The 27616-nt window shown below is 44.5% G+C and overlaps 1 protein-coding gene and 2 pseudogenes across 7 annotated transcripts; 1 reads left to right on the forward strand and 2 right to left on the reverse strand.

Moving 5' to 3' along the window:
* Positions 1-525, forward strand: part of LOC112611918 — a 70637-nt pseudogene extending 70112 nt beyond the window's left edge.
* A 7716-nt stretch (positions 526-8241) lies between these two features.
* On the reverse strand, positions 8242-26392 carry LOC112612449 (zinc finger protein 468). Of its 7 annotated transcripts, XM_025367019.1 has the most exons (6): positions 26303-26392; positions 19456-19582; positions 11582-12338; positions 11280-11413; positions 10968-11195; positions 9704-10883 (listed from the first exon to the last, which is right to left on the reverse strand). In XM_025367019.1, exons 1-6 carry the CDS (start codon positions 26315-26317, stop codon positions 10576-10578), a joined length of 1569 nt encoding a protein of 522 aa, XP_025222804.1. In that variant the 5' UTR covers positions 26318-26392; the 3' UTR covers positions 9704-10575. The 7 variants fall into 7 exon arrangements, with proteins under 7 accessions (XP_025222801.1, XP_025222803.1, XP_025222802.1 ...); XM_025367018.1 differs by adding exons at positions 15601-15718; positions 25913-26148 and having other exon boundaries at positions 8755-12338; positions 26303-26390; XM_025367017.1 differs by adding exons at positions 15601-15718; positions 25913-26167 and having other exon boundaries at positions 8755-12338; positions 26303-26390.
* Positions 9718-10496, reverse strand: LOC112611919 (annotated as a pseudogene).
* Positions 26393-27616: the final 1224 nt, after the last annotated feature.

The following is a 27616-nucleotide window of genomic DNA, read 5'->3' on the forward strand; positions in this document are numbered from 1 at the left end:
CAAATATTTGAGACTGAGCTAACATTAATCTGTTGTGACATTCTGGATGTGCCGGACAAACCCCTCATTCCAGCAGCTAACACTGGCAAGCCCAAGGTTTTCTATTATAAAATGAAAGGGGACTACACAGGTATCTGGCAGAATTTGCCACAGGAAATGACAGGAAGGAGGCTGCAGAGAATAGTCTAGTGGCTGATAAAGCTGCTAGTGATACTGCATTGACAGAACTTCCACCAACGCGTCCTATCCGCTTAGGTCTTGCTCTCGATTGTTTTATATTCTACTAGGAAATTCTTAATTCCCCTGACCGTGCTGCAGGATGGCAAAGGCAGCTTTGGATGATGCATTGCAGAACTGGATATGCTGAGTGGAGAAAGCTATAAGGACTCTACACTTACCATGCAGTTGTTTCGTGATAATCTGACACTAGGTACTTCGGACATGCAGGGTGACAGAGAAGAACAGAATAAAGAAGCTCTGCAGGAGGTGGAAGACCAAATTGTGAGCCATAAAGACTCAAATTAGTGAGCCAAAGAAGCCAACAAGAGAAACTATCTGTGACCACCCGAGTCCTCCCCATTCCACCCCTTGGAAACTCCCCACTGTCACCAAGAACCACTAAATCTGACTTTTACATTTGGTCTCAGAATTTGGTTCCTGCCCTGTTGGGTTTTGTTTTGTTTTGTTTTAACAGTTTTCAAAAGTTCTTAAAGGTGAGAGTGAATTTCTGTGGATTTTACTGGTCCCAGGTTTTAGGTTCTTTAAGACACTAACCGAACTACATACAGGCTTCTTCACCGTCACTGTGTTGTCTCCGTGCCAGATGTGGCAAAATCACTGCTAGAAATGGAAATGACATTTGAAAGCCATTAGACCTCTAAGTGAGGCAAGCACCTAAGAGAGAGGTTAATCACATGATAGAGGCATAAGTGATATTGGTTTCTATTTTTCTAATGGCTTAAACTGCATTTTATACCAATGTTTGAAAGTAATTGAGTGTTAGCTTGAGATGGTGAGAGGTTGTTTGGGGAGGGAGTTTGTTGTAATGGTTTTGCTGTAAAAAATGTTTCAAGCTCTGCTGAAATGTTGCTGAAAAGCACGGTGCTGGTAACAGTTCAACAGTCCGTGGCTGCTCATTCTTGCCTACTTTACTCTCCCACTGAAGCAGGTTAGTGTTGAAGGTGGTATGGAGAAGCTGGCATGGCTGTTCAATGCTTCGCTCTTCTCCTTTCCCCTCCCCCTACCTCCTTCCCCTCACTCCTCCCCTCCTTCACTCACTCAAACTCTTTTGTTCAGTATGTCTAACTTGAAGGTAATCTGTAATAGTGGATATCTGACTGGAGCCATAGATACAGAATGTGTATTGTTCTTACTAAAACACAGCGTGGAAGTAACATTAAACTTAAGTGAAACCAAACTAAATTAAAAATGTCACACTAAAAAAAAAAATTCCAGTTAAAACTGAGCACTACCCTCTCCCAGAAGAAAAGCCACACACTGTATTTTGTCAGTCATTTCAGGGGTCAGTGTCACTCTGACTGAGCTTTCCTGGTCTTATTCCTCACCTCTATGTTACAGGTGGGCTCACCAAGGCTCACCGCGGGAGACATTTCCCCAAGTTATCCTGAGAAGCTCTGAGGTGAGGAGGAAGGAGGTGTGGCTCATTCCCATGTGATGGCCTGGAAGGCCCAATAGGCCCAGTGGTCTTCCTCCACTGGAAAGTGTTTGGGTGAGGGAAAAAGGACAAGATGGAGGAAGGTGAACAAGATGGAGCAGTCCCTATTGTTTCCGGGTTCTTCATCACAGATTTTCCCGCGCCTGGGAAAAGAACCAAATCAACTGAGCGGCCGGGCGCAGTGGCTCAAGCCTGTAATCCCAGCACTTTGGGAGGCTGAGGCGGGCGGATCACAAGGTCAGGAGATCGAGACCATCCTGGCTAACACGGTGAAACCCCGTCTCTACTAAAAACACAAAAAAGTAGCCGGGCGAGGTGGCGGGCGCCTGTAGTCCCAGCTACTCGGGAGGCTGAGGCAGGAGAATGGCATAAAACCCAGGAGGCGGAGCTTGCAGTGAGCTGAGATCACGCCACTGCACTCCAGCCTGGGGGACAGAGCAAGACTCCGTCTCAAAAAAAAAAAAAAAAAAAAAACCAAATCAACTGAGCATGCGCAGAATGACGTCAAGCCGGGGACACCGAAATTCAAGAAGCCACTCCTACACACACGCCCCAAACTCCTCCCCTTCCAGCTCCCAGGCATAAAAGTCGGCCGCCAGCAGGAGCCGGCGTGACTTCTTCGGCCCCCCACATTCGTGGACTGGAGAACATCACCGGAGAGCGCCAGCGCGACTTCCCTGGCCCCCCACACCTGAGGATCAGAGAACCTCGTCTGAGAGTGTATGCATATTTGCAATAAAAGACTGCCACTTTCTTATGTACTTTGGCCTCATGTTTAATTACTTAGCTCTCCTAAATTAAGTTACATTAAATTAAATCAAAACAGAAAGCTCCAAAACAAGCCAGGAGTGTGGCTCACCCCTGTAATCCCAGCACATTGAGAGGTTGAGGCAGGCAGAGCACTTCAGCCCAGAAGTTTGAAACCAACCTGGGCAACATGGTGAAACCCCATCTCTACCGAAAATACAAAAAATTAGCCAGGCTTCCTGGCACACATCTGTGGTCCCAGCTACTTGGGAGGCTGATGCAAGCTCACTTGAGCCTGGGACACAGAGGTTACAGTGGTCCAAGATTGTACCACTGCATTTCAGCCTAAGTAACAGAGTGACATGCCACTTGGAAAAAATTTTAAAAAAAAATTCCAAAACCATCTTGTATATTCTTGAGCAAAAAAAACTTCTTTTGAGGTCTAAGGTTCTGATGGCATCAATCCCAAACATGTAGTTACTCACTCCCAGAAAGTCACAGAAATATGTTCAAAATATCCACACTGTGAACACAGAGTTGCAGGTGTTTAAAACACTGAAAAAGAGGCAGCTGTAGAAATGAGATCTAAGCAAATGTTTTCTTCATGAACACATGGGCTCTGCTAAACCAAGGTTCAAAGTCAGTCCAGCCCATCCTTCAACACCTGCCTAAAATATTATGTACCAGAGGGACTTAAATTCATTACATTACAAATAGAGGGAGCAACACGTCATCACTTCATCATCACATCCAATCAACTCACCGCTCATCTGCACCCAGGGTCCCCCTTCATCTTCATCACTGTTTCCCTCCCTCATTCTGTACATAGCTCTCATTCTCATCTTCTCTCAGATTAGAATTAGCCTGGCATAGTAGCACACGCCTATCATCCTGGCTCCTTGAGAGGCTAATATGGGTGTCACTTGAGCCCATGAATTTGAGGCTGCTGTTAATAGAATGGTTCCACTGCACTCCAGACTGGGCCCCAGAGTGACACCTTGTCTCTTAAAAAAGAAAGTTTGGAGTCAGAGATATTGACTCACTAGTGTAGCTTCAAATGCATTACAGAATCAGATGCAAAATAGCTTCCCTAGTTTGTCTCCTTTTCCAGAATTTACCAGATACCAATGCACATTAATGTGCTGAAGGGGGCCTGCCCCTCCACACCTGTGTGCATTCCTCACAAGGTGGAGATAAGAGACTGAGAAAAGAAATAAGACACAGGGACAAAGTATAGAGGGAGAAGAGTGGGTCTAGGGGACCGGCACTCAGCAAGTAAGACCTGCACTGGCCTCAGCCTCTGAGTTCCCTCAGTGTTTATTGATCACTATCTCTACTATCTCGGCGAGGGGGATGTGGCAGGACTACAGGGTAATGGTGGGGAGAGGGTCAGCAGGAAAACATGTGAGCAAAGGACTCTGGGTCATAAATAAGTTTAAGGAGAGGTGCTGTGCCTGGATGTGCACGTAGGCCAGACTTATGTTTGACTTTACACAAACATCTCAGTGCACTAAAGAGCAGTATTGTCACCAGCATGTCTCACTCCAGCCATAGGGCGGTTTTCTCCTATCTCAGTAAATAGAATGTACAGTCGGGTTTACACTGAGACATTCCATTCCCAGGGACAAGCAGGAGACAGATGCCTTCCTCTTACCTCAACTGCAAAGAGGCCTCCCTCTTTCACTCATCCTCCTCAGCACAGACCATTTCATTTACAGGTGCTGGGCTGGGGCACTGTAAGGTCTTTCCCTTCCCATGAGGCCATATCTCAGGCTGTCTCAGTGGGGGAAAAACTGGACAATACCCAGGCTTTCTTGAGCGGAGGTTCCTGCTCCTTTCCTTGGTGCATTGTGTCCCTGGTTAATCGAGAATGGAGAATGGCAATGCCTTTCACAAACCATACTGCCTGCAAGAACTTTTTAAACAAAGCACATCTTGCACAGCCCGAGACCAATTAAATCTTGATTCAATACACACATGTTTCTGTGAACACAGGGTTGGGGCTAAGGTTACAGATTAACAGCATCTCAAAGCATAAGAATTTTTCTTAGTACAGATCAAAATGGAGTTTCTTATGTCTTCCTTTTTCTACACAAACACAGTAACAGTCTGATATCTCGTCTTTTCACCCACAATGTATGACTTTCATATACAGTTTCTCTGATCTGGTCCACAAAGAGCTAAACATGCATCCAGATGTGGCCGCTGAACAATCGCTGCTGCCCAACATCACTGACAGCACGGGACCCTCACCCCATCTCCATCCATGTCTGGTGTGAGCCCTTCCCAGGACCATGCCCAGGGGAGCCTCTTCCCAAGCTCATGTCACTAGGTTATAGGAGATGGAATTTAAATGAAGATGACAAGGACTGAGAAAAGGCATGGATGAGTGCGAGCAAATGTGTGAGGCAGGACGCTTCAGGACATCCCCCTGCCTATTGTAGACTGGCTACTACAATACCTGGCATTTCAGAAAGGAAAGAGACAGCAGAATCCACCGAGGAATATCACTCACCTGAGGAACAGCCATCCCTGGATCCTTTTCTTTGCTCTTCCTGGTGGCTTCCTCATGTAACATGAGTCTTTGGAAATCCTGTATGTGAAAAAAAATCAGAGATTTTTTTTTTTTTTTTTTTTTTTGAGACGGAGTCTGGCTCTGTCGCCCGGGCTGGAGTGCAGTGGCCGGATCTCAGCTCACTGCAAGCTCCGCCTCCCGGGTTTACGCCATTCTCCTGCCTCAGCCTCCCGAGTAGCTGGGACTACAGGCGCCCGCCACCTCGCCCGGCTAGTTTTTTGTATTTTTTAGTAGAGACGGGGTTTCACCGTGTTCGCCAGGATGGTCTCGATCTCCTGACCTCGTGATCCGCCCGTCTCGGCCTCCCAAAGTGCTGGGATTACAGGCTTGAGCCACCGCGCCCGGCCAAATCAGAGATTTAATGTTTAGAAATCACTCCCTCCTTTCCTGTGACAAAACTCACACACAGGGGAGACCTCACCCGGGAGATGGACGGTCCTCTGCTGCCCACTGTCCCAGAGATCATGCAGATATAAGAACGTACCACAGGAAGATCTACAAGGGTAACCTTGACCCGTTTTCAGATCTTGCTCCCCTCCTGGAAAAGTCCACACACACACGCTGCAGCAGGACACAGATCTCCAGGGCACAGATCTGGCCCTAACCAAACCCCATGCAGAGCACAGCCCCCCCACCTCCCTGTGGATCACAGGCTGATCTCAGCTCTCAACATGGAGGAAACTGCCTCGATGTTCAATGCTGGACACCGATGAGAATCACCAGCACCATAGTAAATATTACTGAGGGTGGGTTTAAATCTATGATAACAGCAATCTCTGATAAAACAGCATAAAAGATGTATTTGCAAAATGCCTGAGAACACTAATGTGAAGTCAGGGTTGAGCTCCCCTCAGAGGGCGCCAGCCCAGCACAGCCGCACCTTCTGGCTCTGCTCTCTGCTTGGGGACTTGTTCCCACCAGGATCCAGTGAATAGCGAAGGAGCAAAAAGAATCACATGGAACAGGTAACATGGACCAGAGGTGGGGGTGAAGGTGGAGCTGCCATGTCAAATGGGGTACTGTGGGCGATCAGAAGTTTCCACAGAAAAATTCATGTCAGAACAAATACTTAGGGAAGAAACGCTGCTTGTCACTTGCAGCTGAGGGGCCAGAGAATCCTAGGCAGAGGGACAGCCCGAGTGAAGGCCCTGAGAAAGGAGCAACCTCAGTCCCAGAAAAAAGAAAGAAGCCTGCGTGTCTGGAGCAGAGGGAGCAAGGAGAACCCAGGCAGGAGATGAGGTCAGAGGGGTCCTGGGAGCCCAGATCCATAGGGATGAGGTCTTAAAATATTTTTCTCTCACACTTCAAAAGAATTTCAGAAATGATGTATTTTCTCACTCCTTTTATGTATACCTGCAACTTTCTCTTTACATTATAAATGACAACACTTACAAATAATGTAATTTATCTCCCATATTTAAAATACATGCTGTCAAGTTTGACTAAGTTTCCAGAAGTACACCGACACCCTCATCTGAGACGTGTAGGACTGTAAGGGAATGTGTTTAGGTGTTTAGGAAGTCACTTATGGACACGTGAAGGTGGAGATGCCTGTTTGATGTCCCAGCAGAGAGCTGAGACAACTGGACACAGGATTGTAGAACTCAGGGGACAGGCCTGCAGGGGACATGGGTAGGTGGGTTAAAACTGTGAGATAAGGAAAAGCAGTGGGTGTGGCCAGAGAAAAGAATAAGTTCAAGATGATTTGAGTCTAATCCCCCGTTTTTTCCGTTCTGGTATTTGTGTTTTTACATTTTGGGAGGACAGGAATCCATTTAAAATTCAAATGACTCCTGAGCATTGCCCTCTCCTACAGGAAAAGCCACACACTATTTGGCAAAGTATTTCAGGGGTCAGCGTCACTCTGACTGAGCTTTTCTGGTCTTATTCCCCACCTGTACATTACAGGTTGAGTCACTGTTGTTTCGAGAAGGAGACACTTCACCAAAAGTACAAAAAATTAGCCAGATGTGGTGGTGTGCATCCGTGGTCTCAGCCATTTGAGAGGCTAACCGGGGTGGATCTTTGGCCCTGGGAGGCAGAGGTTGTAGTGAGCCAAGATCGTGTCGCTGCACTCAAGCATGGATGACCTAGTGACACTCTGTCTCAGAAAAAGAAAAAAAAAAATTCCAGGACAATTTTATACACTTGAGCAAATGAAGTATCTCTTTCAACGTCTAAGGTTCTGATGGTATGAATCCTAAACATGTAACTATTTTCTCAGAAAAAATGATAGTAATATCTTCAAAATAAACACGATTGGGAACACATAGCTATAGGTGTTTAAAACACTGAAAGAGAGGCAGCGGTACAAAGGAGATCTGAGCAAATGTTTTCTTCATGAACACAGGGGCTCTGCTGGAACAAGGTTCCAAGTCAATCCTGCCCATCCTTCAACATCTGCAAAGAATACTATGGACCAGAGAAACTTGAAGGGAACATTCACTTAGCAGCTCACAGCTCACCGTTTAATCAGATGACTTGAACAAAGAAAATGGAATAATAGGCTACTTCAGCTAAATTTTGATGTCAGCATAAAGAAAAAGTTCCTTCATATCTTTATCAAGTACACATTGAAACAAACTAAAATGATTTATAAGGTACCAGAAAATGTTTCCAATTATGATACAGACTAGAAAGCATGCAGTCCTCAGGCAAACTGAACACAGTAAATTTCAGAGAAAATCAGTCTTAAAATGGTTAAAAAACATATCTAATGAAATGTGGGGTCATAGAAGAATATTTCGAACACATATTATAGTTGCAAAACAATGATGTTACCTCCTAAGATTATACCAAAGCTTATTTGAGAAGCGGTTTTATTTTTATTTTATTTATTTTATTTTACTTTATTTTATTTTTGAGACGGAATCTTGCTGTTGCCCAGCTGGAGTGCAGTTGCGTGATCTCGGCTCACTGCAACCTCTGGTCCCCAAATTAAAGTCATTCTTCTACCTCAGCCTCCCGATAGCTGTGTTACAGGCACTCGCCACACCAAGCTAATTTCTATATTTTAATCAACACTGTCATGTCCCAACTTAAAATGAGTTATCCATTTACAAACTAGTGATTTCTTTTGGGCATCGTCTCCATAACCTTTTCATAAAGCATCAATGATTTCATTGTTCCTCTACCCAAATTTCACCATATTGATTTCTTGAGACACTATCTGGCTCTGTCACCCACGCTGGAGTACAGTGGCATGATCACGGCTCCCTGCAGCCTCTACCTCCTGGGCTCAAGCTTGTACCAGTTTATTTTGGTGCAGAAAATGCGACATCACGCACAATTTTCTCATAATATGTATTTTTCCATGAACTTCCTGAAGACCCCTTGTACTAGCAAACTGTATTCAAGAGGATATAAAAAGGATTGTAGATATGCAAGTACCACTTATTTCTGAGATGCAAGGATGGTTCAACATATTCAAGCAAATCAATGAGATATACCACTTGAACAGAATGAAAGATGAAAATCACATCATCTCAGTAGACGAAGAAAAAGCATTTCACAAAATTCAACATCCAGTCATCATGGAAATCCTAAACAAAATAGATACAGAAGGAAATTTACCTCGACAATAGAAAGACCATCCATGAAATGACCAATGCAGAAATAACCAATCGGGGAAAATGGAATGCTTTTCCTGTAGGATCTCACATGATGCAAGAATACTCTCACCCCTTCTATTCAATCAATACTGGCTGTCCTAGCCAGAGCCACGAAATAGCAAAAGAAATAAAACTCATCCAAATCTGAAAGAAAGAAGTCAAATTTTATTTGTTCGTTGATGACATGACATTCTGTGAAGAAAATCACGAAGAGTCAATCAAAATGCAACTGGAACTAATAAACACATTCAGTGTATTTGCAGAATAGAACAACAGCACCCAAAATTAGCTGAATTTCCATACATTAACAATAAATAATTTTAAAAGAAAATTAGAAACCACTTCCATTTGCTAAAGAACTTAAACTAAGAAACATTTAGAAATAAGCATTAAAAGGTGAGGTTTGTACCTTGAAATCTACAAACATTGATCAAAATGATTAAAAACATGTATAAATAGATATAAACCCCATACTGATTGGAAAAATTAATATTGCTCAATGATTATACAACTGAATGTGATTTAGATTCAGTACAATACTCATAGAAATCCCTATAACTTTTTGTTAAAGAAACAAAAAACAGGCCAGGCAGAGTGGCTCACACCTGTAATCTCAGCACTTTGGGAGGTGGAGTCAGGTGGATCATAAAGTCAGAATATGGAGACTATTCTGGCTAACACGGTAAAACCCAGTCTCTACTAAAAATACAAAAAATTACCCAAGTATGGTGGCACACAACTGTAGTGCCAGCTACTAGGGAGACTGAGGCAGGAAAATCGCTTGAACCTAGGAGGAGGGGGTTGCAGTGAGCCGAGATCATGCCACTAAACTCCAACATGGGCGACAGAGCAAGACTCCATCTCAAAAAGAAGAAAAGAAAAAGAAAATACAGTTTGGGAAAAGTGGCTCCTGTCTGTTGGCCAGGGTGTTCTCAAACTCCTGACCTCGAGTGACCTACCTGTCTTTGCCTCTCAAAGTGCTGGGATTACAAGCATGGGCCATGGCCCCCAGCACAATCCTCTTAACATAAACAGTTTAATGGTAATTAATGCTTGAACTCAATGTTAAGTCAACTCAAACTCAGGTCAAGGCTGATTTGACTCTAATGTCAATTAATGTTTGATGGTTTGTTATACTCATTGCATTTGAAACAACTGTCTCCAAAAGGAATTGCCTGATGTTCTGCAAGGAGTGACCTCAGACTGAAGACCTTGCCACACTGATGACATTTGTAAGATTTCTGTCCAGTATGGATTTTCTGATGCCTAATGAGGTGTGAACGTGAAGTAAAGGCTTTGCCACAGTCATCAAACTTGCGAGCTTTCTCTCCTGTATGAATTATCCTGTTTTGCGTAGGATGAAACTTGACTGAAGACCCTGCCACAATCATGACATTTGTAAGGTTTCACTCCAGCATGAGTTCACCAATGAAATGCAAGGCATGAACGATGTCTGAAAAATTTGCCACACTTATTACACTTTTAAGATCTCTCTTCATTGTGGATTCTCCAATGACTTGCAATGATTGTAGCATTACTGAAAACTTTGTGACAATCATTACATTAGTCAAGTTTCCCTGTCCCATGGATTGCTTGATGGTGAATAAGTGGTGACTGCCCACTAAAGGCTTTGCCACACTCATTGCACTTGTAAAGTTTCTCTCCAGTGTGAATTCTAGTATTGTCAGGTGTGAATCATTCCCGAAAGCCTTGTCACAAACCTTATATTTGTATGTTTTTTCTCCAGTATGAATTCTCCTACGTATTTGAAGCTGGATTTGTGACTGAACTTTGTCACATTGTTCACGTTTGTAAGATTTCTCTGCAGTACGAAGTCTGTGATGACTTGCAAGGTGTGATTATTGATTAAAAACCATGCCACATTCATTAGACTTGTAAGGTTTCTCTCCAGTGTGAATTACAAGGTGTGAATTTTGACCCAAGGTCTTGCCACACTCATTACACTTCTAAGGTTTCTCTCCAGTGTGAATTCTAGTATGTTTTGCCAGGTATGAATTATATGCAAAAACCTTGTCACAAATTTTATATCTGTATGGTTTCTCTTCAGTGTGAATCTTCTTATGTTTTTCAAGGTTTGACTTATGACTGAACACGTTGTCACATTCCTCCCATTTGTAAGGTTTCTCTGCAGTATGATGTCTATGATGATATGCAAGGGTTGCTTTTTGATTAAAAACCTTGAAACATTCGTTACGCTTGTAAGGTTTCTCTCCAGTATGAATGGCCCTGTGATTTACAAGGGTTGAATAGTGATGGAAGGTGTTGCCACATTCATTACACTATTCAGATTTCTCTGCACTATGAAGTCTATGATGGTATATAAGGGATGACATCTGACTGAAGGTCTTGCCACACTCATTACACTTGTAAGGTTTCTCTCCAGTATGAAGCCTACGATGGATTATAAGGGATGATGTCTGACGGAAGGTCTTGCCACACTCATTACATTTGTAAGGTTTCTCTCCAGTGTGAACTCTCTGATGTTGTGCCAGGTGTGAATCCCTCTGGAAAGCCTTGTCACAAACCTTACATTTGTATGGTTTCTCTCCAGTATGAATCCTCCTATGTCTTTCCAGGTTTGATTTGCGACTGAAAACTTTGTCACATTCTTCACATTTGTATGGTTTCTCTCCACTATGAATCCTCCTATGTCTTTCAAGGTGTGATCTGCGACTGAAAACTTTGTCACACTCTTCACATTTGTAAGGTTTCTCTCCAGTATGAAGTCTACGATGGCGTGCAAGGGTTGATAGTCGATTAAAAACCTTGCCACATTCATTACATGTGTAAGGTTTCTCTCCAGTATGAAGTATAGTATGCTTTGCCAGATATGAATTATACACGAAAGCCTCATCACAAACCTTACATTTGTATGGTTTCTCTCCAGTATGAATCCTCTTGTGTCTTTCAAGGTGTGATTTGCGACTGAAAACTTTGTCACATTCTTCACATTCATAAGGTTTCTCTCCGGTATGAAGTGCTTTGTGGATGAAGAGGGATGAATTGTGACCAAAGGTCTTGCCACACTCATTACACTTGTAAGGTTTCTCACCAGTGTGACATCTACGATGGCATGCAAGGTATCGCTTCTGATTAAAGACCTTCCCACATACATCACATTTACATTGTTTCTCTTCTAAGTGAATTATCTGGTGTTTTTTTAAGAGTGAGCTACAATTAAAGGATTTGAAACTCTCGATACATTCGAAAGATTTTTCTCTCAGGTGTCCTTCCCATTTTTGTGTGAGTAATGAAGAATGGAGGGAATTATTTCCATACTTACTAGAAATAAGGGTTTTGGGCCTATCAGAAATTCTTTGGGCTGTTGAAACCGAGGAAGCATTGTTGACAGATTTCTCAACTTGATTACGAATTTTCCCTTCAGGCTGAAATATGTGCAGTTCAGGTAGATGCGAATGAAAGCTTGATCCAAGCTGATCTTTAATAGGCTTGTTTCCAGAATGCCTTTGATCATGTCGGTCTGTACTACCTGTCAACTCTTTGATTTCCATCATGGGTGCTGCATGGCCATTAGTTTCATCTTCTTTCCACTGAAAGTCGAAGTCATGAATGTCTTTCCCAATTTCATGGAGGCAAAATTCTCCAGTGTGATGACTTGCTTGTCTTTGCAATGTCCCGGTGAGGATCACTTCTGTATTGCCTTTCCCTGTTGATGACAATGTCTTCAACATGCATTTGGAAGAGATATCTACAAAATTTAAACACCAATAGGTTTCCAATTAAGTACAGATGGTATATAATACTGAAATGTGTAAATATCTCTTATTTACAACTTCCCAAATATGAGCTTCAAAGTTTAGGAACACAAAAGGAGTAAGATTCTTTAATAAACAAGGACGATTACATGTCCTTCAAATCATTTCTATGGAAGCCTATTCCCAATATTATGACAAAACACTGACAGGGCACAAACATGTGTAAGTCTAAAGTAAGGAGTGTTTTTCCACAGTGACCCTACAGCGTATCACACTTATCACTGCCACATCGGAGAAAAATGTACATCCTTCATATTTACAGCATATTTAGTGTATACAAATAAATGCTAAAGAACCACACAATATACTATATTGGTAAATAATACACCTCAGGCTATTGTGAGAATAACCAAAATTAGTGGAAATTCTGTATTGTCAAATAACCATAGCACTGACAAGATAAGAAAAGATTACAAAAATTAGCCAGGTGTGGTGGCCAGCGCCTGTACTCCCAGCTACTCCAGAGGCTGAGTCACAAGAATTGCATTAAGCTAAAAGGCCAAGGTTGCAGTTAGCTAACACTGCACCACTCCACTCCAGCCTGGGTGATAAAATGAGACTCCATCTCAAAAAAAAGACATGGCGTGGTGGCTCGCGACTGTAATCCCAGTACTTCCGGAGGCCGAGGCAAATGGATCACCTCAGGTCAGGATTTCAACCAGCCTGGCCAATGTGGCAAAACCCCGTCTCTACTAAACATACAAAAAGTAACCAGGCGTGGTCACGGGCACCTGTAATCCCAGCTACTTGGGAGGCTGAGGCAGGATAATCGCTAGAACTTGGGAGGCAAAGATTGTGGTGAGTTGAGATCGTGCCACTTTACTTTACCCTGGGCAACAGAGTGAGACTCCATCTCAAAAAAAAAAAAAAAAAAGTTAATACCATATTTTTCTGAATAACTGTAACAAAATCACCTATATCCATGTGGAACAGGCATATTGTGACTTTTATTTTTAATTTTTGGTATTTTTGTTTTTTTGAGATAGAGTCTGGCTCTGTCACCCAGGCTGGAGTGCAATGGCATGATCTTGGCTCACTGCAACCTCTGCATCCCAGACTCACGCAAGTTTCTTGCTTTAGGTCCTGAGCACCTGGGATTATAGGCATATGCCACCATGCCTGGCTAATTTTTTTTTTTTTTTTTTTTTTTTGAGACGGAGTCTTGCTCTGTCACCCAGGCTGGAGTGCAGTGGCCGGATCTCAGCTCACTGCAAGCTCCGCCTCCCGGGTTCCCGCCATTCTCCTGCCTCAGCCTCCCGAGTAGCTGGGACTACAGGCGCCCACAACCGCGCCCGGCTAATTTTTTGTATTTTTAGTAGAGACGAGGTTTCACCGTGGTCTCGATCTCCTGACCTTGTGATCCTCCCGCCTCGGCCTCCCAAAGTGCTGGGATTACAGGCGTGAGCCACCGCGCCCGGCTAATTTTTGTATTTTTAGTAGAAATCGGGTTTCACCATGTTGGCCAGGCTGGTCTCGAACTCCTGACCTCAGGTGATCCACACGACTCGGCCTCCCAAAGTCCTGGAATTACAGGTGTGAGCCACTGTACCCTGTGGCACTTTGTGACATTAATGGGGGAGTGTGTCAGTTATATTGCATACCACATACTGAAAATTCACATGTGAAGTCATAAAAATCAATTAATCAAATACTGCAACCCAGGATAAAACAAGCAAGAAAAAAAAAGTAGATTTATACAGACTGAAGGATTCTAAACAATTCCCTCTTAAGAAAAAAGCCAAAACTTGTAGTTACCACCAGTACACAATGTAAGACCTGAAATACATGTTAAGATCACCTTCTGATATATGAGGTCAAGAAAACACACAGCATTATCAGGAACAAGAATTGGCTAACAGCCGGGTGCAGTGTCACATGCCTGTAATCCCAGCATTTTGGTCAGCTGAGGTGGGTGAATCCTGAGTTCAGGAGTTCAAGACCAGCCTAGACAACATGGCGACACACCATCTCTACTAAAACTACAAAAAAATCAGCTGGGCATGGTGGAAGACGCCTGTAATCCCAGCTACTTGGGAATCTGAGGCAGGAAACATTTGAACCCAGGAGGCGGAGGTTGCAGTGAGGCAAGATCACGCCCCTGCACTCCAGCCTCAGTGACAGAATGAGACTTTGTCTCAAAAAAATAAAATAAGATAAATAACTACTTCTCAAATAAGCTTCGGTAGATTTGGTATTCTCTAATAGGATGTTCCTGCAGATGCAGACCTTGAGAGGATCTAGTCATGGGTGTTGACGACTCGTGAATAGGACCAGCGCATTTATAAAGAGACAGTAAAGAGCTCGTTTCCTGTTCCTCTTTCCACTGTGTCAGGACATGGCAGGAAGATGGTTGGGCTAAACCATGAAGAAGGCTCTCACCAGGAAACAATGTGGCTGGCACCTCGCTCTTGGATTTCCCACTTTGCAAATTCATAAGAAATAAATGTCTGTGTCTGAAGCCTCCCAGTTTAAGCTATTTCCTTTTTTGTTTGTTTTTGAGATGGAGTCACGCTCTATCACCCAGGCTGGAGTGTACTGGCAGGATTATCCTACCTCAAGTGATTCTCCCTCCTCAGCCCAGAGTCTCACTGTGTCGCCAAGTCTGGAGTTCAGTGGCATGATCTTGGTTCACTGCAACCTCCACCTCCCGTGTTCAAGGGATTCTCCTGCCTCAACCTCCCAATTAGCTGGGATCATGGGTGCACGCCACCATGCACAGCTAATTTTTGTATTTTTAGTAGAGACGGGGTTTCACCATGTTGGCTAGGCTTGCCTCAAACTCCTGACAAGTGATCAACGTGTCGCAGCCTCCCAAAGTGCTGGGATTAGAGGGGTGAGCCACCGCGGCTGGCTAGTCTATTCTATTTCTAATAGGACAGTGAAATGACAGAGACAGGAAAAAGAGCATCTCATCATTAACATCATCGAAAGCTGACAAATCTTATTAAACTAAGGAAGTTAAGAGTCTGTACTGTAAAACTTGCAATACTTGAAGCCATCTACTAGCACTAACATGTTTTAAAAACCTTGAGACAGGCCAGGTGCGGTGGCTCGTGTGAGTAATCCCAGCATTTTGGGAGGCTGAGGCGGGAGGATCACCAGGCCAGGAGATTGAGGCCATCCTGGCTGACAAGCTGAAACTCCGACTCTACTAAAAAAAATACCAAAAAATTAGCCCGGCGTGTTAGCACTCACCTGTAGTCCCAGCTACTTGGAAGGCTGAGGCAGGAGAATTGCTTGAACCTGGGAAGTGGAGGTTGCAGTGAGCCTAGATCACACCACTGCACTTTAGCCTGGGTGACAGACCGAAACTCTGTCTCAGAGAGAAAAAAAAAGAGAAATGAAAGAAGGCTAAAGAGTAACTCCAACCCACAAGCATATAAAAAGTTCTCCAGACCGGGTGTCGTGGCTCATGCCTGTAATCCCAGCACTTTGGGAGGTTGCAGTGGGCGGATCACCAGCTCAGGAGATCGAGACCATCCCGGCCAACCAACATGGTAAAACCCCATCTCTACTAAAAATATAAAAATTAGCTGGGTATAGTGGCGCACGCCTATAGTCGCAGCTACTCAGGAGGCTGAGGATGAAGAACTGCTTGAACCTGGATGGTGGAGGTTACAGTGAGTCAAGATCACACCGCTGTACTCCAGCCAGGGTGACAGAGTGAGACTCCGTCTCAAAAAATTAAATAAATAAATAAATAAAGTTATCCAGTGAAGGTAAATAAAAAACCAGATAGTCCAGGCGTGGTCTTTCATTCCTGTAATCCCAGCACTTTGGGAGAACGAGCCAGGCGAATCACCTGAGGTTGGGAGTTCGAGATCAGCCTGGCCAACAAGGAGAAACCCTGTCTCTACTAAAAATACAAAATTAGGTGGGTGTGGTGGTGCATGCCTCTAATCCCAGCGACTCGGGAGGCTGAGGCAGGAGAATCGGTTGTACCCAAGAGGCAGAGGTTGCGGTGAGCTGAGATCACAGCATTGTACTTCAGCCTGGGTGACAACAACAAAACTCTGTCTCATAAATACAAAATTAATAAAAGGACAGATACAGAAACTGGCATACGTATACCTTTGCTTCATAAATAAACATTTTTTCATATTTTTCAAAATAAAAGGCATGAAAAACACTGTACATATATGTTAATGGAAATGCAACATACACAGAAATAATTCTGACATAAATAAAAAAAGTTCTAGTGGAGCAGTTTTTGCAGGTTATGGATTTTTTTTTTTCTGTCTCCCAGGCTGGAGTGTAATGGCGTGATATCAGCTCGCCACAACTTCCGCCTTCCAGATTCAAGCGACTCTCCTGCCTCAGCCTCCTGAGTAGCTGGGATTACAGCCACCCACCACCGCACCTGGCTAATTTTTATAATTTTAGTAGAGACAAAGTTTCGACATGTTAGCCAGGCTGGTTTTGAACTGCTGACCTCAGGTGTTCTGCCCACCTTGGCCTCCCAAAGTACTGGGATTATAGGCATGAGCCACTGCACATGTCCAGGTTATGGAAATTTTAAATTTCATTATTATGCTATAACTTTAAGATGTTTAACATACCTGCAACAATAACCTCTGCCCAAATATCTATACAACGCACTTCACTTCTGCATACTGAAAGGAATGGACACTGGTTGTTACATGTTTACTAAGAACTAAAGGACAAAACTATTTAAAATGATAACAATGGTTAGGCATGGCAGCTCATGCCTATAATCCCAGTGCTTTGGGAATCCCAGGTAAGTGGATCACTTGAGATCAGGAGTTTGAGACCAGCCTGACCAACATGCTGAATCCCCATCCCTACTAAAAACACAAAAATTAGCTGGGCATGGTGGTGAGCAACTGCAGTTCCAGCTACTCAGGAATCCGGGGGACGAGAATCCTTTGTGCCCAGGAGGCGGAGGCTGCAGTTAGCCACGATCGTACCACTGCACTGTAGCCTGGGCGACAGAGTGAGACTCTGTCATAAAAAAAAAGAAAGAAAAGAAAGAAAGTAAGAGCAGAGAGATAAGCAGGCACAAACAAAGTGTGGAGAAAAGAGAGATCAGCTTGTTACTGTGTCTATGTAGAAAAGGAAGACATAAGAAACTCCATTTTCATCTATATTAAGAAAAACTGTTTTGCTTTGAGATGCTGTTAACCTGTAACTTTAGCCCCAACCCTGTGCTCACAGAAACATGTGCTATATTGAATCCAGGTTTAAGGGATTTAGGGCTGTGCAGGATGTGCCTTGTTAACAATATGTTTGCAGGCAGTATGCCTGGTAAAAGTCATCGCCATTCTCCAGTCTCGATTAACCAGGAACACAATGCACTGCGGAAAGCCCAAGAGACCTCTGCCCAAAAAAGCCTGGGTATTGTCCAAAGTTTCCCCCCGCTGAGACAGCCTGAGACATGGCCTCATGGGAATGGAAAGAACTTACATCCCCCAGCCCGACACTTGTAAAGGGTCTGTGCTGAGGAGGAGGAGTGAAAGAGGGAGGCCTCTTTGCAGTTGAGATAAGAAGAAGGCTTCTGTCCCTGGGAATGGAATCTCTCAGTGTAAAGCAGACCATTCCCATTCATTCTATTCTGAGAAAGGAGAAAAGCATGGCTGGAGGCAAGATATGCTGGCAGAAATACTGCTCTGTTACTCTTTGCTACATTGAGATGTTTGTGTAAAGTGAAACATAAATCTAGCAGACGTGCACATCCAGGCAAACTACCTTTCCTTGAACTTATTCATGATACAGATTCCTTTGCTCACATGTTTCCCTGATGACCTTCTCCCTAAATGTTGCCCTGCTACACTCCCCTCACTAAGATAGTAAAAATAATGGTCAATAAATACTGAGGGAACTCAGAGACCGGTGCCGGGGCAGGTCCTCACATGCTGAGTGTGCCGGTCCCCTGGGCCCACTGTTCTTTCTCTATACTTTGTTTCTGTGTCTTATTTCTTTATTTCTTTACTCAATCTCTTGTCCCACCTGACGAGAAATACCCACAGGTGTGAAGGGGCAGGCCCCCTTCCGAAAGATGTCCATTCAGGGATGTCAGGACTTAAACTTTCCTTTTCCCACAGAATTCTCCCACTTGCAGAGTTTCCCCACACACTAGTGGAAGGTGGAGCTTCCACTCTGCCCATCTGAGCTCTTACCTGCCTTTACGCCTGTAATACATTCCCACCCAGCTGGATATTGTTGCTATTTTCACTTCACTCTCCACGGTCCTGGGCTCTTTCCCTTGCTCCAACATGGAGACAGCAGGTCAGAAAGAGACTCCTGCTTATCAAAAGAAAGGACCACGACATGCTGGAGCTTTTCTAGAGACCCAGCCCTATATTTCAATAGGAAAGAAGACATTACAGATGATCTAGGAAAATATTTCACAAATTCCTCTACTGACTGCCTCCCTCTGAATGCTGAGGGAGCGTTGTAATATGTAATATGTGGACATCGAGCTCTTCCAAGAACTACTGAATTGAAAGCACAGGAGAAGCAAACAGGGAACTGGATATCTTTAAAGTCAGCCATAAGATTTTGTTTTTGTTTTTTGAGACACAGTCTTGCTCTGTCACCCAGGCTGGAGTGCAGTGGTGTGTTCTCGGCTCACTGCAACCTTGGCCTCCTGGGTTCAAGTGATTCTCTTTCCTCAGCCTTTCCAGGAGCTGGGATTGCAGGTGTGCACCACAACATCTGGCTAATTTTTGTATTTTTAGTAGAGATTGGGTTTCTCCAAGTTGGTCAGGCTGGTCTCAAACTCCTCACCTGTAGTGATCCACATGCCTTGGCGTCCCAAGGTGCTGGGATGACCGGTGTGAGCCACAACGACCAGGCTGTGATAAGGTTTTATGCCTACTTTAGTTCTGGAATCCCCACTGAGCTATCATGAAGAATGCAGAACATCTAAACAAACGGGACAGTGAAAGTCCAGATGCTACATCATGAAACTTTTCATTTCTAACTCAATACGGCTTCCATTTTAGTCAAGGAACGATGTGGCTCCCAAGAGAAACAGAGAAAATGCAAAGATACACAAGGGCACATCCCCAGGCGGGAAGTTATCCTCACCCAGGGAGACCAGGTTGCTATAATTCTCCAGCATCACGTCTCTGTATAGAGTCCTCTGAGCAGGGTCCAGGCATTTCCACTCCTCCTGAGAGAATTCTATGGCCACGTCCCTGAATGTCAGTAGACCCTGAAATGAAAACACATTTTAAGGAAATGGTTCTGGGCGGAGTTCTTATCCTTACAGAAAATGAGAAGACGAGAGAGGGGAAAGTGTGGATTTAATTGTAGAGAATGTTCTGACAAATCTGAGTGAGGGATTTCTCATCACATGACGTCTCACCAGATGTGTTTTATTACACTTTGAGTATAATCAAGACACACTTTCAGTATAAATTTCTTATGTTTGTGAAAAATACAAGAAATAAATAAAAAATCAATGTTGGGTTCCTGTTATAAAAACGTTTGGAAGTTTTATTGACACACCAGGTGACATTCATTATCTAGATGAGAGAGAGCAAAACTGATGTGTTTTTTTTTTTTTTTTTTTGAGATGGAGTCTTGCTCTGTCGCCCAGGCTGGAGTGCAGTGGCACGATCTCGGCTCACTGCAAGCTCCGCCTCCCGGGTTCACGCCATTCTCCTGCCTCAGCCTCCCGAGTAGCTGGGACTACAGGCGCCCGCCACCAGGCCTGGCTAATTTTTTGTATTTTTAGTAGAGACAGGGTTTCACCGTGTTAGCCAGGATGGTCTCGATCTCCTGACCTCGTGATCTGCCTGCCTCGGCCTCCCAAAGTGCTGGGATTACAGGCGTGAGCCACCATGCCCAGCCCGACTGATGTCTCAAAAAATGACAATGTCCACAGTAAAAGATAGGCTGGGCATAGTGACACATGCCTGTAATCCCAGCTACGCAGGAGGCTGAGGCAGGAGAATTGCTTGATCCGGGGGGGCAGAGGTTGCAATGATCTCAGATCACGTGACTGCACTCCAGCCCAGGAAACAGAAACTCCATCTCAAAAAAATAAAATAAAATAAAAAAAAATTAGCTGGGCATGGTGGGAGGCACCTGTGGTCCCAGCTACTTGGAAGGCTAAGGAGGGAGGGTGGCTTGACCCTGATGGTGGAGGTTGCAGTGAGCTATGGTCCCGCCAGGGCACTCACACCTGGGCAACAAAGCGAGACCCCATCTCAAAATAAAATAAAATACGTGAAAACAAAATTACTCAAAGTACAAAAATCAATCGTGTATATATATGTTCATATAAAATAATAAAGCCTACAGAGATTCACAAAAAACTAGATGTTAATACAAAAGGTTATCATTTGTCCCAGATTTTCAAAATATAAAAGATTTTTGAAATATATGCATATGTGTGTATACATGTATTTGTATGTATATGTGTGTGCATGTTTGTGGGAATGCGTATGTACATATATAAAGTTTTTAAAAATATGAAAAGTAGCAAGTTTTGTTTAACTGAAGAGGGATCTCATCTTGCTGGAAAAGGACACTTTGGCAGTCGGGGGCAGGGGGGAATCTTGTCAGATCTAAGAAAACAGGAAATGCCCCATCTTAGAGGAAGCAATCACGCTTTCAACTGCCTGACCTGGAGGAATGTTCAGATATGTGTAGGAATGCAGGCGTGTGCAGAGGCAGCCACTACGGCACTCTTTATACAGAGAAAAATCGCAAAGGACCCACATGTTGTCATTCAGTCCGTTTTCCAACGCAGATGGCAAAGAGCAAGCTAGCCATGTTTACTAACATGACAACAGGTAAATTCACAACCAGCAGGATCAAATATCAAAGTAAAATATTTACTAAAACACAAAGAAGAAAACAACAGATACTGGGGTCTACTTGAGGGTAGAGACCGGGAGGAAGGTGAGGAGCAGAAAAAATAACTATTATGGGCCAGGCGCAGTGGCTCACACCTGTAATCCCAGCACTTTAAGAGGTTGAGGCAGGTGAATAACGAGGTCAGGAGTTCAAGACCAGCCTGGCCAAGATAATGAAACCCCTTCTCTATTAAAAATACAAAAAATAGCCAGACATGGTGTTGGCTGTCTATAATCTCAGCTACTCAAGAGGCTAAGGCAGGAAAGTGCTTGAACCCAGGAGGCAGAAGTTGCAGTGAGCTGAGATCACGCCACTTCACTGCAGCCTAAACAACAGAGTGAGACTCTATCTCAAAAAAAAAAGAAAAAGGAAAGAACTTTTTTTTTTTTTTTTTTTTTTTTTTTTTTTTGAGACAGAGTCTCGCTCTGCAGCCCAGGCTGGAGTGCACTGGCCGGATCTCAGCTCACTGCAAGCTCCGCCTCCCAGGTTTACGCCATTCTCCTGCCTCAGCCTCCTGAGTAGCTGGGACTACAGGCGCCCACCACCGCGCCCGGCTAGTTTTTTGTATTTTTTAGTAGAGACGGGGTTTCACCGTGTTAGCCAGGATGGTCTCGATCTCCTGACCTCGTGATCCACCCGTCTCGGCCTCCCAAAGTGCTGGGATTACAGGCTTGAGCCACCGCGCCCGGCCGGAAAGAACTTTTTTTAAGTTACTACAGAATTTTTTCTAAAGCCTCATAACGATGCACAAATACGTCTGTATGAGACTTGCTCCGACACCTGACACAGAACTGACAGTAGCGGCTCCCCAGTGAGGCTGGAAGGAGGGTGGAGGACGTGACAGGGAAAGGAGATGCCCTATGGCCAAGGGTCTAAGCTGCAGCTTTGCTTGGAGTTTTACCACAAAACAAATATATAGATCATGTGATGTTTAAATATATAACAATATATATTTAACAATAATTGGTGGGGCTGGGCATGGTGGCTCGTGTCTGTAATCCCAGCACTCTGTGAGGCTGAAGCAGGCAGATCACCTGAGGTCAGGAGTTCAAGACCAGCATGGCCAAAATGGTGAAACACCGCCTCTTCTAAAAATACGAAAAAATTAGCCGCGGGGGATAGCACGTGACTATAATCCCAGCTACTTGAAAGGCTAAAACAGGAGAATCACTGGAACTTGGGAGGCAGAGGTTGCAGTGATCTGAAATTGCACTACTGCACTCCAGCCTGGGCAATCGAGAATTTGTCTCAAAAAGAAAAAAAAAAAAAAAAAGCTGGATGAGGTGGCTCACGCCTGTAATTTCAACACTTTGGGAGACTGAGGTGGGCAGATCACGAGGTTATGAAATGGAAACCATCCTGGCTAAAAAGGTGAAACCCCATCGCCACTGAAAATAAAAAATTATCCAGGCATGGTGGCACTCGCCTGTAGTCCCAGCTACTCGGGAGTCTGAGGCAGGAGAATCACTTGAACCAGGAGGGCAGAGGTTGCAGTAAGCCGACATCACACCACTGCACTCCAGCCTGGGCTGCAGAGCAAGATTCTGCTCAAAAAATTAAAATTAAAATTAACCAGGCATGGGGGCACCTGCAGTCCCAGCTACCTGAGAGGCAGAGGTTGAGGGATGGCTTGAGCCTGAGGGTGGAGGTTGCAGTGAGCTAAGATCATGCCACTGCACTCCAGCCTGGGCAACAGACTGAGACCTTGTCTCAAAATAAAATAAATATATGAAAACAGCATTACTCAAAGTATGAAAATATGTAAGTCCAAAACAATAATAAAACCTACATAGACTCACAAGAAATTAGATATTAATAAAAAGGGTTGTAATTTTCCCCAGATTTTCAAAATACATATGTATGTATGTATATATGTATGTATATGTATAGATGTATGTGTATTTATGTGTGTGTATATGTATTTATAAAGGTTTTAAAAATATAAAAGTAGCAAGATTTGTTTAACTGAAGAGGAATCTCGTCTTGGCAGTGGGAGGAAGGAGAGGAGCAGAGAAAATAACTACTGGGCCCGGGCACAGTGGCTCACACCTGTAATCCCAGCACTTTGGGAGGCTTAGGCGGGTGGATCACCTGAGGACAGGAGTTCAAGACCAGCCTGGCCAACATGGTGAAACTCTGTCTCTACTAAAAATACAAAAATTAGCCAGGCATGGTGGCTGGCACCTGAAAACCCAGCTACTCGAGAGGCTGAGGCAGGAGACTCACTTGAACCTGGGAGGCAGAGGTTGCAGTGAGTTGAGATCATGCCATTATACTCCAGCCTGGGCAACAAGAGCAAAACTCAGTCTTGAAAAAAATAAATAAATAAAAAATAACAGCCAGGTTTGGTGGCTCACACCAGTAATCCCAGCACTTTGGGAGGCTGAGGTGGGTAGATCATGAGGTCAGGCGTTCAATACCAACCTGGCCAAGATGGCGAAACCCCGTCTCTACTAAAAATACAAAAAAATTAGCTGGGCATGGTGGCAGGCGCCTGCAATCTCAGCTATTCAGAAGGCTGAGGCAGAGAATTGCCTGAACCCAAGAGGTGGAGGTTGTAGTGAGCCGAGATCATACCACTGCACTTCAGCCTGGGTGACAGAGTGAGACTCCATCTCAAAAAATAAAATTAAATTAAATTAAAATAAAATAAAAATAACTATTGGGTACTGGGCTTGATACTGGAGTGATGAAATAATTGGTACAACAAAACCCGATGATGTGAGTTTACCCCTGTAACAAGCCTTCACATGTAGCCCCAAGCATAAAGTGAAAAAATAAAATAAAATTTTTTAAAAATTTACAACAGAATTCTTTTTTCTTTCTTTTTTTTTTTTTGAGACGGAGTCTTGCTCTGTCGCCCAGGCTGGAGCTCAGTGGCAAGATCTTGGCTCACTACAAGCTCCGCCTCCCAGCTTCACGCCATTCTCCAGCCTCAGCCTCCCAAGTAGCTGGGACTACACGTGCCCACCAACACGCCCGGCTAATTTTTGTATTTTTTAGTAGTGACAGGGTTTCATCATATTAGCCAGGATGGTCCCAATCTCCTGACCTCATGATCCGGTGGCCTCAGCCTCCCAAAGTGCTGGGATTACAGGTGTGAGCCACCACGCCTGGCCCAAAATTTTTTTAAATCTCATAATGATGCAGAAATACACATGTATGAGACTTGCTCTGACACCTAACACAGAACTGACGGTAGCGGCTCCCCAGTGAGGTTGGAAGGAGGGTGGAGGATGTGACAAGGAAAGGAGATGCCTTATGGCCAAGGGCCTAAGCTGCAGCTTTGCTTGGAGACTTACCACAAAACAAATATATACATCATGTGATGTTTAAACATAACCATTTATATGTAATAATAACTGGTGGAGCTGGGCACGGTGGCTTGTGCCTGTAATCCCAGTGCTCTTGGGGGGTGAGACAGGCAGAGCACCTGAGGTTAGGAGTTGGAAGACAGCCTGGCCAGCATGGTAAAAAGCCGTTTCCACTAAAAGTACAAAAAAATTAGCCAGGCGTGGTGGTGCATGCCTATAATCCCAGCTACTAGGTGGGCTGACACAGGAGAATCGCTTCAACCTGGGAGGCAGAGGTTGCAGTAAGTTGAGATCATCACTGCACTCCAGCCTGGGCAACAAAGCAAGACTTCATTTCAGAATATAATAATAATAGGTGGAATGAGAATATGGCTTTATCCTCTAGGATAAAAAAGAAGTACTACTCTCATATTTGAGAAAAATTGTAAACATTTTTACCAAAAACACTTGTTTCACAAGCCTCTCCACAGTGACACCACTGTCTTCATGAGCTTAATGTGCTAAGAATAGTTTAATGAATCTCCTCCTATTATTTACATTGATTTCATATTCTTTTTTTTTTTTTTTTGAGATGGAGTCTTGCTCTGTCGCCCAGGCTGGAGTGCAGTGGCACAGTCTTGGCTCACTACAAGCTCCACCTCCCGGGTTCATGCCATTCTCCTGCCTCAGCCTCCCATGTAGCTGGGACTACAGGCGCCCACCACCGCACCTGGCTAATTTTTTGTATTTTTAGTAGAGATGGGGTTTCACTGTGTTAGCCAGGATGGTCTCGATCTCTTGACCTCGTGATCCACCCGTCTCGGCCTCCCAAAGTGCTGGGATTACAGGCGTGAGCCACTGCGCCGGGCCGATTTCATATTCTTAAAATAATGAAGGAATAGGCCAGGCACGGTGGCTCACAATTGTAATCCCAGCACGTTAGGAGGCCAATGTGGGTGGATCACCTGAGGTCGGGAGTTTGAGACCAGCCTGACCAACATGGAGAAACCCCGTCTCTACTAAAAATACAAAATTAGCTGGGCATGGTGGCGCATGCTTTTAATCCCAGCTGCTTGGGAGGCTGAGGCAGGAGAATCGCTTGAACCCAGGAGGCGGAGGTTGCAGTGACCTGAGATCATGCCATTGCACTCCAGCCTGGCCAACAAGAGCAAAATACTGCCTCAAATAATAATAATAATAATAATAATAATGATAATAATAAAGGAATCATTCATGTATTATTCATGTCTATGTATGAACTTTCCATTCTAATTAGTAAGATTTTTGGAGTCAGAAACACAGTAACTCACTCAATTACCTAATAATGTGGTACAAAATCAGGGAGTAAAGATTTTCCTTTATTGGTCTCCTTTTCTAGAATTTACCACGTACTTTGTGCACATTAATACGTGACTTCCATTGGCAGCTGTTCTAATCCTGGTCCACAGAGAGCTGACAGTGCATCCAGATGTGGCCCCTGAACAATCCCTGCTGCCCAACAGCACTGACACCACGGGACCCTCACCCCATCTCCATCCATGTCTGGTGTGAGCCCTTCCCAGGACCATGCCCAGTGCCGCCTCTTCCCAACTTCATGTCACTGGGTCACGAGAGATGGAATCTAAGTGAGATGAGAGGGACTGAGGGAAGGCATGGGTGAGGGTGAGCAAACCTGTCAGGCAGGACGCTTCAGACTCAGAGAAGATTCCCAACTCCAAGGCCCAGCGTTTCTGAAAGGAAGGAGACAGAACAATCCACCGAGAATATCATCTCACCTGAGGAAGAGCCATCCCTGACTCCTCTGCTTTCCTCTTCCTCTTCCGGGTTTCTTCCTCATGGACCAAGAGTCTTTAGAAGTCAATCCTGAATGTTAAAAATATGCTGTTTATTGCTCAGAATCAACACGCCCCCTCCCTGTAACACAACGACACAAACAAAGGAGACCTCACCCTGAGGAAATACGGTCCCCTCTGCTGCCCACTGCACCAGGAACAAAAAATTCCTACAGGAAAACTCCTGCTCCCCTCCTGGAGAAGCTCCCCCCCCGCCCCCTCCCCACACACTTCAGCTGTGGGGAGCTGGGCTGGGATGAGCTCCCCTTCAGGAAAACTCTATCACAAATACAAAAACTTAGCCAGGTAGGGTGGTGCACATCTGTGTGTCTGTGGTCCTAGCTACTTAGGAAGCTGAGGTGGAAGCATCACTTGAGCTCAGAAGCTTGAGACCAGCCTGGCCAACATGGAGAAACCCTGTCTCTACTAAAAATACAAAAACTGGGCCAGGCACGGTGGCTCATGCCTGTAATACTAGCACTCTGAAAGGCAGAGGTGGGTGGATTACTTGAGGTCACGTGTTCGAGACCAGCCTGGCCAACATGGTGAAACCCTGTCTGTACTAAAAATATAAAAAGTAGCCGAGCTTCGTGGGCATCTGTAATCCCAGCTACTCAGGAGGCTGAGGAAGGATAATTTCTTGAACCTGGAAGGTGGAGGCTGCAGTGACCTGAGATTGCACCACTGCACTCCTGCCTGGGCGACAGAGTAAGACTCAAAAATAAAATAAAATACAAATACAATAATTAGCAGGGTGTGGAGGCACACACCTGTAATCTCAGCTACTTGGGAGGCTGAGGCACAAGAATCAGTTGAACCCAGGAGACAGAGGTTGCAGTGAGCCAAGATCACAAGACTGCACTCACAGCCTGGAGGACATAGTGAGAGTCTGTTTGGAAAAAAAAAAAAGTGCATTTCTGATGGGATTGACACAGAGATAAGAAAACTTGACTAATGTGATAGACACTGACAGGCAGAGGGAACTTTAGATGGGGGTGGGAGGGCATGGGAGGCATCTCTGAGCCTAGACCTGAAGGAGAAAGGGACAGTGCCATCTTCATTCAGAAACACAGAATAAAAGCGGAGACAATGACCTGAGACAGGAAGGATTTTGATGTTTGAAAAAAGAGAAAAGCAAATGTGACCGGGGCAGAGGGAGTCAGGAGAGGAGGGCAAGCTCCCAGGAGGAGGCTGGACACTGGCAGGGGCCCTGGACACAGGGCTGTGGAGCCACAGTGAGGAGCTGGACTTTTGTCC

This window comes from Theropithecus gelada, chromosome 19 (assembly GCF_003255815.1).
Source record: "Theropithecus gelada isolate Dixy chromosome 19, Tgel_1.0, whole genome shotgun sequence".
Classification (NCBI taxonomy): domain Eukaryota; kingdom Metazoa; phylum Chordata; class Mammalia; order Primates; family Cercopithecidae; genus Theropithecus; species Theropithecus gelada.

Bases quoted from the DNA above. Each gene is read 5' to 3' on its own strand.
- LOC112612449 (XM_025367013.1), bottom strand. From the start codon at position 26,095: ATGGTCCTGGGAAGGGCTCACACCAGACATGGATGGAGATGGGGTGAG. The intron at 19,583-25,912 runs GTAAATTCTAGA...TTTTCATTTCAG, and splicing joins TAATGTGCACAAAGTACGTG to GGTCTACTGACATTCAGGGA. The intron at 12,339-19,455 runs GTGAGGATAACT...TAAATTTTGTAG, and splicing joins TAGCAACCTGGTCTCCCTGG to ATATCTCTTCCAAATGCATG.